Here is a 14,032-nt window from a genome sequence, read left to right as displayed (position 1 = left end):
CAGCGCAAACAAATTCGTACTAATATTACGAATATATTACTAATATTACTAATTGTGGGTAAATAAATTATTTTTTTTCAAATTTTTAATTATACACACCCAACTGTGATAATAAACAAAACAAAGTATATAAAATATATATACAAAAGTATAGATTATTTTTCTAGATTAAAATATTAAAAAATAATTATGGCGGAAGAAACATACGGAAGACCGTGCATTAATATTGATCCTGGAAATGAAATCGTTATATCTGGATTTGCTGGAAGATTTCCAAATTCAAACAACATGAATGAGTTAAAAGAAAATCTTTTCAACAAAGTTGATCTTGTTAGAGCAGATCATGACCGATGGAACATAGGTAATTATATAATTTACAGTTATATGTAATTAACTTGTGATTGGTTAATTTGTAAACTAGCTTTCTCTTCTTCAACTATTATAGTTATATAATATAGTTAAATGTTATAAAAATTATGTTTGTTTTTAGTAAAATGTTACATTAAAAATACACTAATTAAAAAAAAAAATAGAGAACACCTTTTAAACCCTAAAAATTAGACCATTTTCAAACTGTTGAAACTATTAAATAAAGCGTCTTGTAGGAAAAATTTTGTACTTTCTGAAACGTTAGTTGAATTTTTTGAAAGAAATTTTTTTTATCGAGTTTCAAGTTGTCAAAGAATAATTTTAAGAAACAAAACAGTATGTTCGTTTTTAAAGCATACAATAGAAAAGATTAACAAAATTTAAAAATCCATCGACTGTGCGTTAAAGTTGAAACTTCGAGCTTTAAAATGTTTTTTTAATATTTGTTCTACGATGATTTCTCGCCGAGTTTCAACAGTTTGAAAATGACCTAAGTTTTAGGGTTTAAAAAGTGTTCCCTATTTTTTTTACTAATGTAATTAAATACTATAAAAATTATATTTTTGAATAAAATGTTACATTAAAAATATACCAGAAATTATATTACACAAATGTTATAGTTTTTAAGAAATTATTTAATTTGTTAGAACATCCGGAATTACCAAAACGCATGGGAACAATTAATAATGTGGAAAAATTCGATGCTGATTTCTTCAACCTATCTTTCGAGCAAGCAAACACACTCGATCCTATGTCAAGAATGTTACTAGAACATACTTATGAAGCAATTATCGATGCAGGAATCAATCCGAAACAATTACGAGGAAAAAATACTGCCGTGATTATAGCGACATCTTTTCTTGAATCACAAGAGAAATTTCTTTATCAGAATCTTCAGGTAAAAAAAATTATTAATTAATAAATACCGAGACAAACTTAGTTGAGATGAAAAATTATCTTCGTATATGTTAAAATTTGTTATTGCTTACTTATAATTAGGTGGACGGTTTAGGCATTGTTGGATGTAGCAAATCTACAGTGGCAAATATGCTTTCATATGTTTTGGATTTGAAAGGACCATCTTATTCTGTTGACACAGCATGCAGCTCTGGTCTGTATGTTTTGGCACTTGCTTATCACGATATCATGTCAGGCCGATGTGATGATGCCATAATTGGAACTTCACAGACGTGCTTTAATCCTACTTTAAATTTGGATTTTTCTCGTCTTGGTATTTATTATACTAAAACTAATTAATATCTGATCAGATCATATACGTCCAGTGTTGTGCTTAAATGATTTGAAAATTACCTAGATAAATAAGTTGACATGAAAATATACAAATTCATCTTATAATAAATAAGATGAAGATGATTTTGAATTTAAATATTTCTACATAAAATGTACATAAAATCTATATAAAATAAATCTACATAAAATAAATCTACATAAAATGTACATAAAATCTACATAAAATCTACATAAACATATCTAGATAAAATTATATAGCGATTTATCTAGATAATTTCCAGATAATATTATTCTTAAAATTGTTTATATAAAGTTATTTTAGAAAATGTAAATTATAAGAAGGATACAAAAATATAATCATTTTTTTATATGTAAATTTTCATCGCTTACTGCTTATAGTTCTACTATTTAAGAATTTTTATGTGCTATGACTCTAAAGTAAATTATCTGACAATAAACATTATTTTAGATAATTTAGTAAAGATAACACTTTTTTTCTAAATTGCAAATATAGATAATATATATTTTTATTATCTATGCAAAGATAAGATTTTATTATCCATGTAAAAATAAGATGACGTCAAAATTTTATCTAGATGGTCATCTATATAATTTTATTTAAATAAATGTATAAAAATATATTCTAAATGATTTTAGGTGCTTTGTCACTGAATGGTTATTGTAGGCCTTTTGATGTCGCTGCTAGCGGTTATGCACGCAGTGAAGCGGTGTCTGTGCTATATCTTCAAAAAGCAAAAAATGCTAAAAGAATTTACGCCACATGTAAACATATTAAAATAAACAATGATGGTTACAAGAAAGAAGGAATTACGTTTCCTTCGATGCAAGTCCAGAGCATTTTACTGAAGGAATTTTACAACGAGTGTGGAATTTCACCGTTGTGCATAGATTACATTGAGGCGCATGGTACAGCTACGAAAGCTGGTGATCCGGTAGAAATAAATGCTATTAATAATATTTTGTGTAAAAACAGAACGACTCCGTTAATGATCGGTTCGGTTAAATCCAATCTTGGTCACGTTGAACCAGCGAGCGCTTTTACACAGATTGCGAAGGTAAAATAAATAGATAATTGTTATGTATTCATTATAATATGTTTATGATAAGAAAAATAATATACTGTAAATTTTGCGTGCATATCAAATGATTTTTATTACTCATATATGGTGAAACATATTTCCCGCACTCATTTCTGTATTACAAGCAAGCATGAAAATTTTGAAGTGTTCATTATTATAAAATAACTGATTTATAAAAGCACAAAATAAATTTTACCTATTTTTATATTTTTATTATTTAAATTAATTTTTGAATAAATTTAAAAAATTACAATTATATCTGCGATTATATACGCATAATAATTATAATAAAATAAAATATTAAAATAACATTACGCGATTTTATTCGGATAACTTTATAATACGTAAAAATATATTGTGACATAATTAATTTTATTGATTTTTAAGGTAATAATAGCATTCGAAAGGGGATTCGTTCCACCAAATATTAATTTTACATCGCCACGAGACGATATAGATGCCTTTGTAAATGGAAGCATTAATGTGGTTACAAATAACCTGCCACTTAAAAATGGTTACATAGCCATTAATTCTTTTGGTTTCGGAGGATCAAATGCTCATACGTTACTAAAATGGAATACCAAACAGAAAATTAATAATGGAACAGCGACTGATGGTTTATCAAAACTCGTGACAGTGTCCGGACGCACTCAACAATCAGTTAATTCGTTTTTAAACGATGTCAGTATAATTTAAAAGGCAATATTATAGTCAGTAATTAAAAAATACATTGTTACACAAATTTTAAGAAAATTTTGTTTTGTAGATCGCTAATCATTCGACAGACGCAGAATACATCCGTTTAATACACGATATCCATTCTGACAATATAGAGGGTCATCCATGGAGAGGATATATTATATTAAATACTTTGCAACAAAATTCAGTAAGGGAAATTCAAAATAATCAGAATATTAAACGACCTGTTTGGTTCGTTTTCTCCGCCATAGGCACACAATGGCCAATAATTGGTATTTATATTCAATATTTTGTTTCATGTATGATAGCACATTTGAAAAATAATTAAGATTTTAATTATTATTTCTAATAATAATTTAAATATATTCATTATTTTTAAATTTAATTATCTCTATTTTTCAGGTCACAGTTTATTAAAGTTTGACGCCTTTGCGAATGCTGTAAAAATGTGTGACGCTATTTTAAAATCATATGATATAAATATCATGAAAATTTTAACAAAACAAAACGGCTGTGAAAGTGCATTACATGCATTTGTTGGCATAGTCGCTATTCAGGTAAAATATCGTATATTATACAATATCAAAAATATATTTATTATATTTAAAATTATATAATATCGTAAATATATTTATAAATATATTTATAGTTAATAAATATTATAAATATTTATTATAACTTAATATAATAATGGTATATATTAAAAATATGAATAGCGTTTTTAAATATAGTATAGTATAATAAAATTATCTCTTATAGATTGGCTTAGTAGATCTCCTAACAGCCTTAGAAATTACTGCTGATTATATGATTAGTCATTTCGGTGGTGAACTTGGTTGTGCGTATGCGGATAAATGTTTAACTATTGAACAAACTATCCTATCGGCATATTTTATTGGTTTAGCTTGTATCAAAGGAAATATAATTCATAACTATATGGCACTTGTAAATCGTGATTACGAATGCCTTAAAGATATATGCCCTGCGGATATTGAAATAGTATGCTACAATAGTCAAAACAGCAACATTATAAGCGGGCCTAAAAAATCCATAAAAAATTTTGTGAAAGTATTACAGGTATTATTGTTTAACTTTTAAATTTACTTCTTAATCATTCATCTTTGACTTGCCTATTTTTGCTTTAAAAATATTTAACTATTTAACTATGCTACTTGTTTGTATTAATTAACTGTGTATTATTAGATTAATAATATTAACGTGAAAGAAATCTCCTGCGATATTCCATATCACAGTCATGGTCTCGCATCCGTGAAAACTCAGATTTTGAGTAACTTGAACCAAGTAATAGCGCAGCCGAAAAAACGAAGTTCAAGATGGATCAGTACTTCCGTACCTTGCATCGAGTGGTCCAATGAAGCATCGAAATTATCTTCAGCATTATATCACACGCATAGTATATTAAATACCATCCTCTTTGAACAAGCAACGAAATTAATTCCAAATAACGCCGTGATAATCGAAATTGCACCGGATGGCGTACTGCATCATATCTTGAAAGAATCTTTACATCCAAATGTGACAAACATTGTATTAACTCAGCGCACTGAACAAAATACCACCGATATAATTTTGCAAGGGATTGGAAAACTCTACAACTGTGGCTTACAGCCACAAATCGCTAATTTATATCCGCCAGTAGAATTTCCAGTTAGTCGAAGCACTCCTATGATCTCGCCGTCTATCAGGTAAAATGCAACCTTATATAGACAATTTCATTTATTTATATATAAATTAAAAACATTTAGAGATACAAGCATATACATAATATATATACTCCTCGAAATAATTATGAGATAAAAAAAATTGTCTAAAAAACAAACAAAATTTAATAGCAAAATCGATTTGTACAATATGTTAAGAAATCTTGAAGAACAATTGTATAACGTGGTAATTTTTTAACACATCGATCACTTTAAACATATGAATATCTATAAAGAAATTACCACAGCAAGTCTGTGATTTTTTGTCAAGTTTGGGGTAACACGAGGCACAAAACTTTCAATTGAGAAAATTTCTTTAGTCACTTTATGTAACTTTTTTTTAAGTTTAAACAACAAAAAAAAATCTCGCAAATTTCTTTGTTATTTTCACCTATTTGTAAAAATAACGATAAAATTAATGAAGTCGCCAGTGAAGAGTAAAACCATACGTATTTATTGAAATTTCGACCTAACTGGCCAGTACAATTTAAAACATTACGTTTCGACCCTTAGGTACGGGTTCTTTTCAAGTGTAACTGTCAAGATGTTGATTCGACAGCAGTAAAATTACTCAAGAGTAATTTTACTGTTGTCGAATCAACATCTTGACAGTTACACTTGAAAAGGACCTAAGGGTCGAAACGTAATGTTTTAAATTAAATTGTACTGGCCAGTTAGGTCAAAATTTCAATAAATACGTATTTGTAAAAAGTTCACGAATTAAAAAAAATTCAATGTCTATATCATACTATAGAGCAAAGATTCAGCTTTAAGAATCCATTCTTAAAATTGCTGTACAATGATTTTTAACGGAGTTATGAACGATTAAAGTGAAAATGACATTTTCTCTTCAATTTGCGATAACTTGATAAGGAAAGATCGAAATTTAAATTTAAAAAAACGATTTTGCAGGGAAAACTTCAGGCTTTAACGTAAAAATGTCAAACAATTTTTTCAAATCTTTATGTGTATACGACATGACTACAAAGTGAGAAAAAATTTTCCATTTTGTTATGATTGTTGTTTTCTGTATGTAAATAATATCACAATTGTGAAGAAACTGAGAAAAGCTATGATCTTTCCAAAATAGATATTTCAAGCTTTACAACCCTTTTTAAAAATTTAAATTATCATTTATTGAAACAAAGTTACAGCTTTTTCAAATTTGCTTAATTTTTGAACAATTTTTTCCGACACCTTAATTATTTCGAGAAGTGTATATAACAACAAACAAGATTTTAAGAACCGTGTTATACAGATGGGACCATTCTGAAGACTGGTTTGTGCCAATTTATCAATCACAGAAGTATATAAAATCTGGCGAAAGACATGTCGAAGTCAAACTTAGCGATCATTGCTATGATTATATGACTGGTCATGTAATCGACGGTAGAATTTTGCTACCAGCGATGGGATACCTCGCTCTCGTTTGGGAAACAATAGGCATGATGAAAGAAAACATATACACAACTATACCAGTAGTGTTTCGAGATATAAGTTTTATTCGTGCTACTCATTTGTCGAGCGTTGTAAAGTTGACAATATCAATACAAGAAGGTATTTAAAAATAATTTGTGGCCAGAATAATTTTAAAATTATTTTATAATTATCTCGTAACTATGTGCAATATTAAATATAAAAAATTACAGTCAGTGGAAAATTCGAAATTATCGAAGGAGATAGCGTTGTGGTCACAGGTACTGTGCATACTGTAACAAGTCCAGACCAAGAAATGATTCCGACTAATCTATTGCCAAAGATTGCTGACGAAAAAGAATACATGACTGTTCGGGACATCTACAAAGAGCTAAAATTACGCGGCTACCAATATAGTGGTTTGTTCCGCGGATTAAAAAGCGCATCTATTTCAGGCAACAACGGACATATTGCTTGGAAAAATAATTGGGTAACATTTATGGATACAATGTTACAGCTACATATTCTTGGATACGATACTAAGAATTTAAATGTTCTTACGAGTATTCAAAAACTGGTGATCGATCCTGCACTTCACACGTCAAAGCTGCGAGACGTGGTAATAGAGGAAGATACACGTATGTACCATATCTAGTCGATTAAAAATTTAATAATTAAACATTTTTAATTATATGAAATTAAATATAAATATTTAAAACATTGATATTATACTTATACCATTATTTTTAATATTATGTAAAAGAATCATTGTAGCAAAGTTCCTACTTTAATTATCTGATTATAGAATTACCAGTAAGGGTATACAGAGACGTAGATGCGATTATATCTGGAGGAATAGAGATTCGAGGTGCTAAAGCTACCACGATTTCTCGCCGTAAAATAATCCAGAATCCCGTTATCGAGGAATATGTATTTGTAGCTCACCATGATCGTGCGATAATTTCTTTGAGCGAAGCAATACAGATTTCAACGCAACTCGCGTTAGAAGATCATCAAATCGTTAAAGTAAAAGCTGCTGAATTAATAGATGAAATCGATGATGTAGCATTCGAAGATTTATCATCTTTGTCATTGATTGAAACTCTTAATGATATACCGCTAATACAAACGAATATTACTTTATTAACATCATCGAATCGTTTTGATCCAGCAAAATTGCCGCACAATGTTGTAGTCGGAAGTTTAAACAAATCATCTGTAGAAGATAAAGTTTTAATTGCTGTTGGATTTAATCTATTGACAAAACCACAAAACTCATTAGAACAACTTTTATCATACGTGAAAGAAGGTGGCTATCTTTTGTCGCGTGAAAAGTGCAATCCAATTGATTATGATAAATTGCGGCAATATGAATTAAATGTTATTCTTGAAAAGCGTACAGAGAGAGAAGTAATCGTGCTGCTGAAGAAAAAAATTCCGATAAAGCAAATGACTGTTGTCCATATAAACAATGACAATTTTCATTGGCTCAATGAGCTAAAGTTGCTTATGAACGATGAGTTGCAATTTGATAAAAACAGTAGAATCATAATTGTTGGAGAAGGAGAGTGCGGTTTGTTAGGTTTCGTCAATTGTTTGAGGAAAGAATCAGGCGGCGAGCTTGTCAGAGGTATACTTATTCAAGATCCAGAAGCTCCTAAATTCTCTTTACAAAATCCTTTTTATATGCAACAATTGCAGAAAGACCTTTCTATAAATGTTTTACGTTCTAATAAGACCTGGGGATCTTACAGACATTTAAAACTGGCATGTACCGAAGTAAAACCTGTTCGAGCCGCCTACGTTCGTCAAATGGTATATAAAAATTTTTGTATTTATATATCAATAAAGTATCAATATTAAATTTGTATTTTTTACTCTATGATATGCAACTTAGCTATTTAAATATTTGTTTTAATCATATGTATATATATATATATATTTTATATATAAAATGCTTTCTTATATACTTGTAGGTTCGTGGTGATTTAAATACATTTTGTTGGACTGAAAGCGATATACCTATCGATACTTGTAATGAAGATTTAGTACGTGTAGTATATTCATCTATCAATTTTAAAGATGTAATGTTAGCAACTGGTAAATTAAATTCGCACACAACAGCAATGTCTCAAGGACGATTTCAACATATGTCGCTCGGAGTGGAATATGTTGGGTTAGATACCAATGGACAACGCGTAATGGGGCTTTGTGATAATAAGTAAATATTAGAATTGTCTAAACAATTAATATATTACTTATAAAATATAATCAATGAACACTGCTCTTTCTAGAGGTATAGCAAACATCGTTGTCAAAGACAAGGATTTATGTTGGAACATACCTGATACATGGACGTTAGAAGAGGCAGCTACAGTTCCTTGCGTTTATATTACATGTTACTGTGCTTTATACATTCGTGGGAAGATGAAGAAAGGCGATAAAGTACTAATACATTCCGGAACTGGAGGCATTGGACAAGCAGCTATTCACCTTGCTCTACGAGAGGGATGCGAGGTGTTCACTACCGTAGGGACAATTGAAAAGAGAGAATTTATTAAGAAAACATTTCCGACTATTAAAGATGAGCACATTGGAAATTCTCGTGATACTAGTTTCGAACAAATGATAATGTCGCAAACAAACAATCGCGGCGTGGATATCGTGTTAAATTCATTGGCGGAAGAAAAGCTAATCGCGTCTATTCGTTGTTTAGCACGAAGCGGTCGTTTTCTGGAGATTGGCAAGTTTGATCTTATTTCTAACAATCCTTTCGATATGAATCTTCTTCGAAAAGGCATTAGCTTTTACGCAATTCTATTAGAAAATATGTTTGTCGGTCCTTACAAGGATAAATCCCTATTGTCCAAAATAATGGCTGACGGCCTAAGAAATGGAGCCATTAAACCACTTCAGGTGAACGTTTTTTCAAAGACAGAAATCGAAGCAGCGTTTAGATACATGGCGAGTGGGAAACATATTGGAAAGGTATACTAGTGTAACTTGAAAAAACTGATAATATAACCCAGTTCACGGTTCTTAGAAATAATAATATATGTATCATTTTTTAAAATTGCAACGTTTTTAATATATATTTAATTTTTTTAGATAATTTTAAAGATTCAAGAAGAAAATTTACCTTCTAAAGCATTTTCTCTCGCACGTCGTCATTTTTATTGTCTTAGCAATAAAAGCTACATTATAATAGGAGGCCTTGGTGGATTTGGTTTGGAGTTAACCGACTGGCTAATAATGCGAGGTGCCAAGAATGTCGTATTAGTTTCGCGAACTGGAATCAAAAATGGTTATCAGCGCATCAAAGTTAATTTGTGGAAATCCTACGGTGTAAATATTCTTATCATCAAAAATATAAATATCGCCAGTCGTGAAGATATCAAATATCTCTTGCAAATGGCGGAAAAAGAAGCACCGGTAGATGCGATATTCAATCTGGCTGTGGTCTTGAAGGATAATGTTCTGAAGAATCAAACTGCGGATACTTTTGTGGAGTCTTTTAAATCAAAAGCTTGGGCGACGCAAATGTTAGACGAACAGTCCAGGAAAATTTGTCCTAATTTACAGCATTTTGTAATGTTTTCTTCCGTTTCTTGCGGCAGAGGAAACCTTGGACAAATTAATTACGGCATGGCCAATTCTGTCATGGAGAGAGTGTGTGAGAAGAGGGTGAAGGATGGATTACCCGGACTGGCGATTCAGTGGGGAGCTGTAGGTGATGTGGGGCTTGTTGCTGATATGCAAGAAGAAGATAAAGAACTCGTTATTGGTAGCACTTTACAGCAAAAGATATCCAGTTGTCTTGAGGAGCTCGACAAATTTTTACTTCAAAGCCGACCAGTTGTTAGCAGCATAGTCGTTGCCGAGAAAAAAGCAGGATCTTTCGGACTTGACAATATGGTGGAAACTGTCGCTAATATTCTGAGTAAGTATTCGCATTGTTAAATTATTTCTCATATAAAGTATATAATTAATCTTTTACTGTAACTTTCCTTTATATTAATAGATGTAAAAGACTTGAAGAAGATCAGTCAAAATACATCTCTGTCCGAGCTTGGAATGGATTCTATGATGAATGTGGAACTCAAGCAAACTTTAGAACGAGAGTTCGATATCTTTTTGTCTATACAAGAAATACAAAATCTTACTTTTGCAAAACTCGTCAAAATGTCGAGCACTAATACGCATGCTAAACAATCAATCGACACAAAGGAATCGAATCTTCTGAAATTATTCGGTTTCTTAAAGGACGAAGATTTTACGACACAGGTCTGTTTAGATTTTCCAGCTAAAAAAGAGGAAAAGACAGTTCAAGTATTTCTTATACCGGGAATCGATGGTTGTGCAAGTGCATTTAATTATTTAGCATCAAAGATTAAATTCTCAATGACATTCTTGCAGTGTACCACAAACAATATTGACGCTGTAAACACAATATCGGAAACGACCGATTGTCTTATAAAGGTATCGTTATTGTATTCTTAATTTTATACACTAAAAATATGTGTTTTATAAATTGTAGCATGTATAATTTTTTTAATATAATTAGATATAAAGTTCATCGTGAATAATTTTTATAGCACGTAGCATCAAGATTAAAAGATGGAAAATATTTTGTATTGGTGGGATATTCTTTTGGATCTATTATCGCAATTGAATTAGCAAGAAGATTGGAAGTTATGAATTTTAAAGGACGACTTGTTCTCATCGATGGTGGTCCTGAACAAGTGCGAATATTAAATAAACTTTGTTTTCCAAGTTCTATCAATGAAGAATTGAAAATTGATGTTTTGATCTTTATTATGAAAGTTTACAATGTGAAAATCGATGAGAAGGTATAATCTATAATGTTTTTCTAATATAAATGAAAGTGTTTTTTATTATTGTTACACACAAACATTATATATGAAAATGATTTCCATCAAACTCTAATTAACTTAATCGTTAATTAACTTATGTAACAACCAATTCATCGAAATTTCTAACAAAACAATTTTCATATATACATATAATTTCGTATATAATACTAATTTTGAAATTTTTGTTGTTTATTCTGTAAATGAATCAACGATTATATCAATCGGGACAATGATAAAAGTAGCTCTCAGTTTCATTTATGTGAAACATCTTATGTTTCTTACATTACCTTCATTTTGTCATACGTTCTTTATAAGTCAACAGTTATTTAAATACAGTTATATCGGAATAGAAATTTTTACATTTTTTAAAAAATGATTTAAAAACAGAATATATATATATATATATATATATATATATATATAAATTTGACAGGTTCTGATGGAATTAAAGGAATGTAAAACTTGGGAAGAGCGATTTGATATTTTTGCCAAACACTTTTTAGCAGTAAATACATTACTTTCACCTATAAATTTAAAAACATTGTGCATTACGGTGTACAAACATTCCGTCGCAATTCGACGATATTATAATCCTTTTACTTTATCCCCAATACAATCACCGGTAATATTGTTGAAACCAACATCTTCGTATGCATTTGAGATCGAAGACGATTATGGTTTGCACAAGGTATTGTAAGAAAAAATTTTATTTAGATTAACTATATTTAATAAATTAAGTTTAACAAAATTTATTTTTAACGAAATATATATATTTTAGATAACTCAAAACAAAGTAGAAATACATTCCATCACAGGTAATCACGTGACGATTTTGCGAAATGAAAAAGTGGCAGCAGCTATTAATGGAGAAACGCTATAATAATATTATGTGTAATAATATTTCTTATAAATGATGGGCAAAAAGATATGTAATTTACAATACATATATATTTTTTCTTAAAATCAACTATGTGTTTTCTTTACACCAGTTTATTCTTCTTATTATTTTGTGCATAAAAGTATTAAGACAAGACCTTCGAAAATAAAAAAGTATGTAATAAAAAAATATAATCAAATGCACACACACACACACACACATTAAAGTCATTAAAAGAAAACATAAACTTCAATCTTAAATTTTTACATCGTTGTTTTAAGTAAGATCCATTTGAAATGACAGCTAATTATTTTTAATAAATTCTTAAAATAGGATTAAAAAATCCAAACAAAGTGGCGCCAAACTAGCTGAACTAGAAATAGACTCAATGATAATTTTAATTTCCACATTATGTACATAATTTTAAATTCCGCATTTTTATTATGTATACAATTTTTATTCTTAAATTTTTATTATGTTCATAATTTTAATTTGTCGAATTTCTATTATGTATACAGAATTATAATTCTCCAAATTTATATCACGTACATAACTTTATTTCATCAAATTTCTATTACTTATGTGCATAATTTTAATTTTCGAATTTCTATTATGTACATAATATTATATCTTAAATTTTTATTATGTACATAATTTTATTTCCGAATATCATTATTATTAATATATATATATATATATATATATATATATCATTTATTATTAATATATATTATATATATATATATAATAATATAATGATATATATATAATATATATATATAATATATATTAATAATAAATGATATTCGGAAATAAAAATTATGTACATAATAAAATTTAAGATATAATATTATGTACATAATAGAAATTCGAAATGGAGAAACGCTATAATATTATTATGTGTAATAATATTTCTTATAAATGATGGGCAAAAAGATATGTAATTTACAATACATATATATTTTTTCTTAAAATCAACTATGTGTTTTCTTTACACCAGTTTATTCTTCTTATTATTTTGTGCATAAAAGTATTAAGACAAGACCTTCGAAAATAAAAAAGTATGTAATAAAAAAATATAATAATCTAATTTTTACATCGTTGTTTTAAGTAAGATCCATTTGAAATGACAGCTAAATTATTTTTAATAAATTCTTAAAATAGGATTAAAAAATCCAAACAAAGTGGCGCCAAACTAGCTGAACTAGAATAGACTCAATGATAATTTAATTCCACATTATGTACATAATTTTAAATTCCGCATTTTATTATGTATACAATTTTTATTCTTAAATTTTTATTATGTTCATAATTTTAATTTGTCGAATTTCTATTATGTATACAGAATTATAATTCTCCAAATTTATATCACGTACATAACTTTATTTCATCAAATTTCTATTACTTATGTGCATAATTTTAATTTTCGAATTTCTATTATGTACATAATATTATATCTTAAATTTTTATTATGTACATAATTTTTTATTTCCGAATATCATTTATTATTAATATATATATATATATATATATATATATATATATCATTTATTATTAATATATATATATATATATATTAATAATAAATGATATATATATATATATATATATATATTAATAATAAATGATATTCGGAAATAAAAATTATGTACATAATAAAAATTTAAGATATAATATTATGTACATAATAGAAATTCGAAAATGAGAAGAAACGCTATAATATTA

At 28.4% G+C, this 14,032-nt stretch overlaps 1 protein-coding gene across 2 annotated transcripts; it reads left to right on the top strand.

The window, feature by feature from the left end:
• LOC114938894 (fatty acid synthase-like) lies at positions 1-12,397 on the top strand. 2 transcript variants are annotated; one of them, XM_085480495.1, is made up of 20 exons: positions 1-54; positions 168-361; positions 1,017-1,267; positions 1,369-1,600; positions 2,278-2,696; positions 3,108-3,401; positions 3,487-3,691; positions 3,822-3,976; positions 4,179-4,496; positions 4,623-5,125; positions 6,399-6,697; positions 6,790-7,194; positions 7,362-8,371; positions 8,533-8,777; positions 8,851-9,544; positions 9,665-10,496; positions 10,578-11,035; positions 11,152-11,406; positions 11,864-12,118; positions 12,209-12,397. In XM_085480495.1, the coding sequence occupies exons 2-20, from the start codon at positions 190-192 to the stop codon at positions 12,308-12,310; spliced, it is 7,104 nt and encodes a 2,367-aa protein (XP_085336621.1). In that variant the 5' UTR covers positions 1-54; positions 168-189; the 3' UTR covers positions 12,311-12,397. The 2 variants fall into 2 exon arrangements, with proteins under 2 accessions (XP_085336621.1, XP_085336620.1); XM_085480494.1 differs by having other exon boundaries at positions 1-58.
• The last annotated feature ends 1,635 nt before the right edge of the window (positions 12,398-14,032 follow it).

Source organism: Nylanderia fulva, unplaced genomic scaffold, assembly GCF_048542155.1.
Source record: "Nylanderia fulva isolate GAGA-0341 unplaced genomic scaffold, ASM4854215v1 Scaffold15, whole genome shotgun sequence".
Taxonomy (NCBI): Eukaryota; Metazoa; Arthropoda; class Insecta; order Hymenoptera; family Formicidae; genus Nylanderia; species Nylanderia fulva.
The sequence above is the reverse complement of the archived record's forward strand: the minus strand, read 5'-3'. Positions and strand labels throughout refer to the sequence as shown.

Coding starts and splice junctions, on each gene's coding strand:
- LOC114938894 (XM_085480495.1), top strand. CDS start 190: ATGGCGGAAGAAACATACGGAAGACCGTGCATTAATATTGATCCTGGA. Junction 362..1,016: donor TCATGACCGATGGAACATAG/GTAATTATATAA, acceptor TTAATTTGTTAG/AACATCCGGAATTACCAAAA. Junction 3,402..3,486: donor TTAATTCGTTTTTAAACGAT/GTCAGTATAATT, acceptor TTTGTTTTGTAG/ATCGCTAATCATTCGACAGA.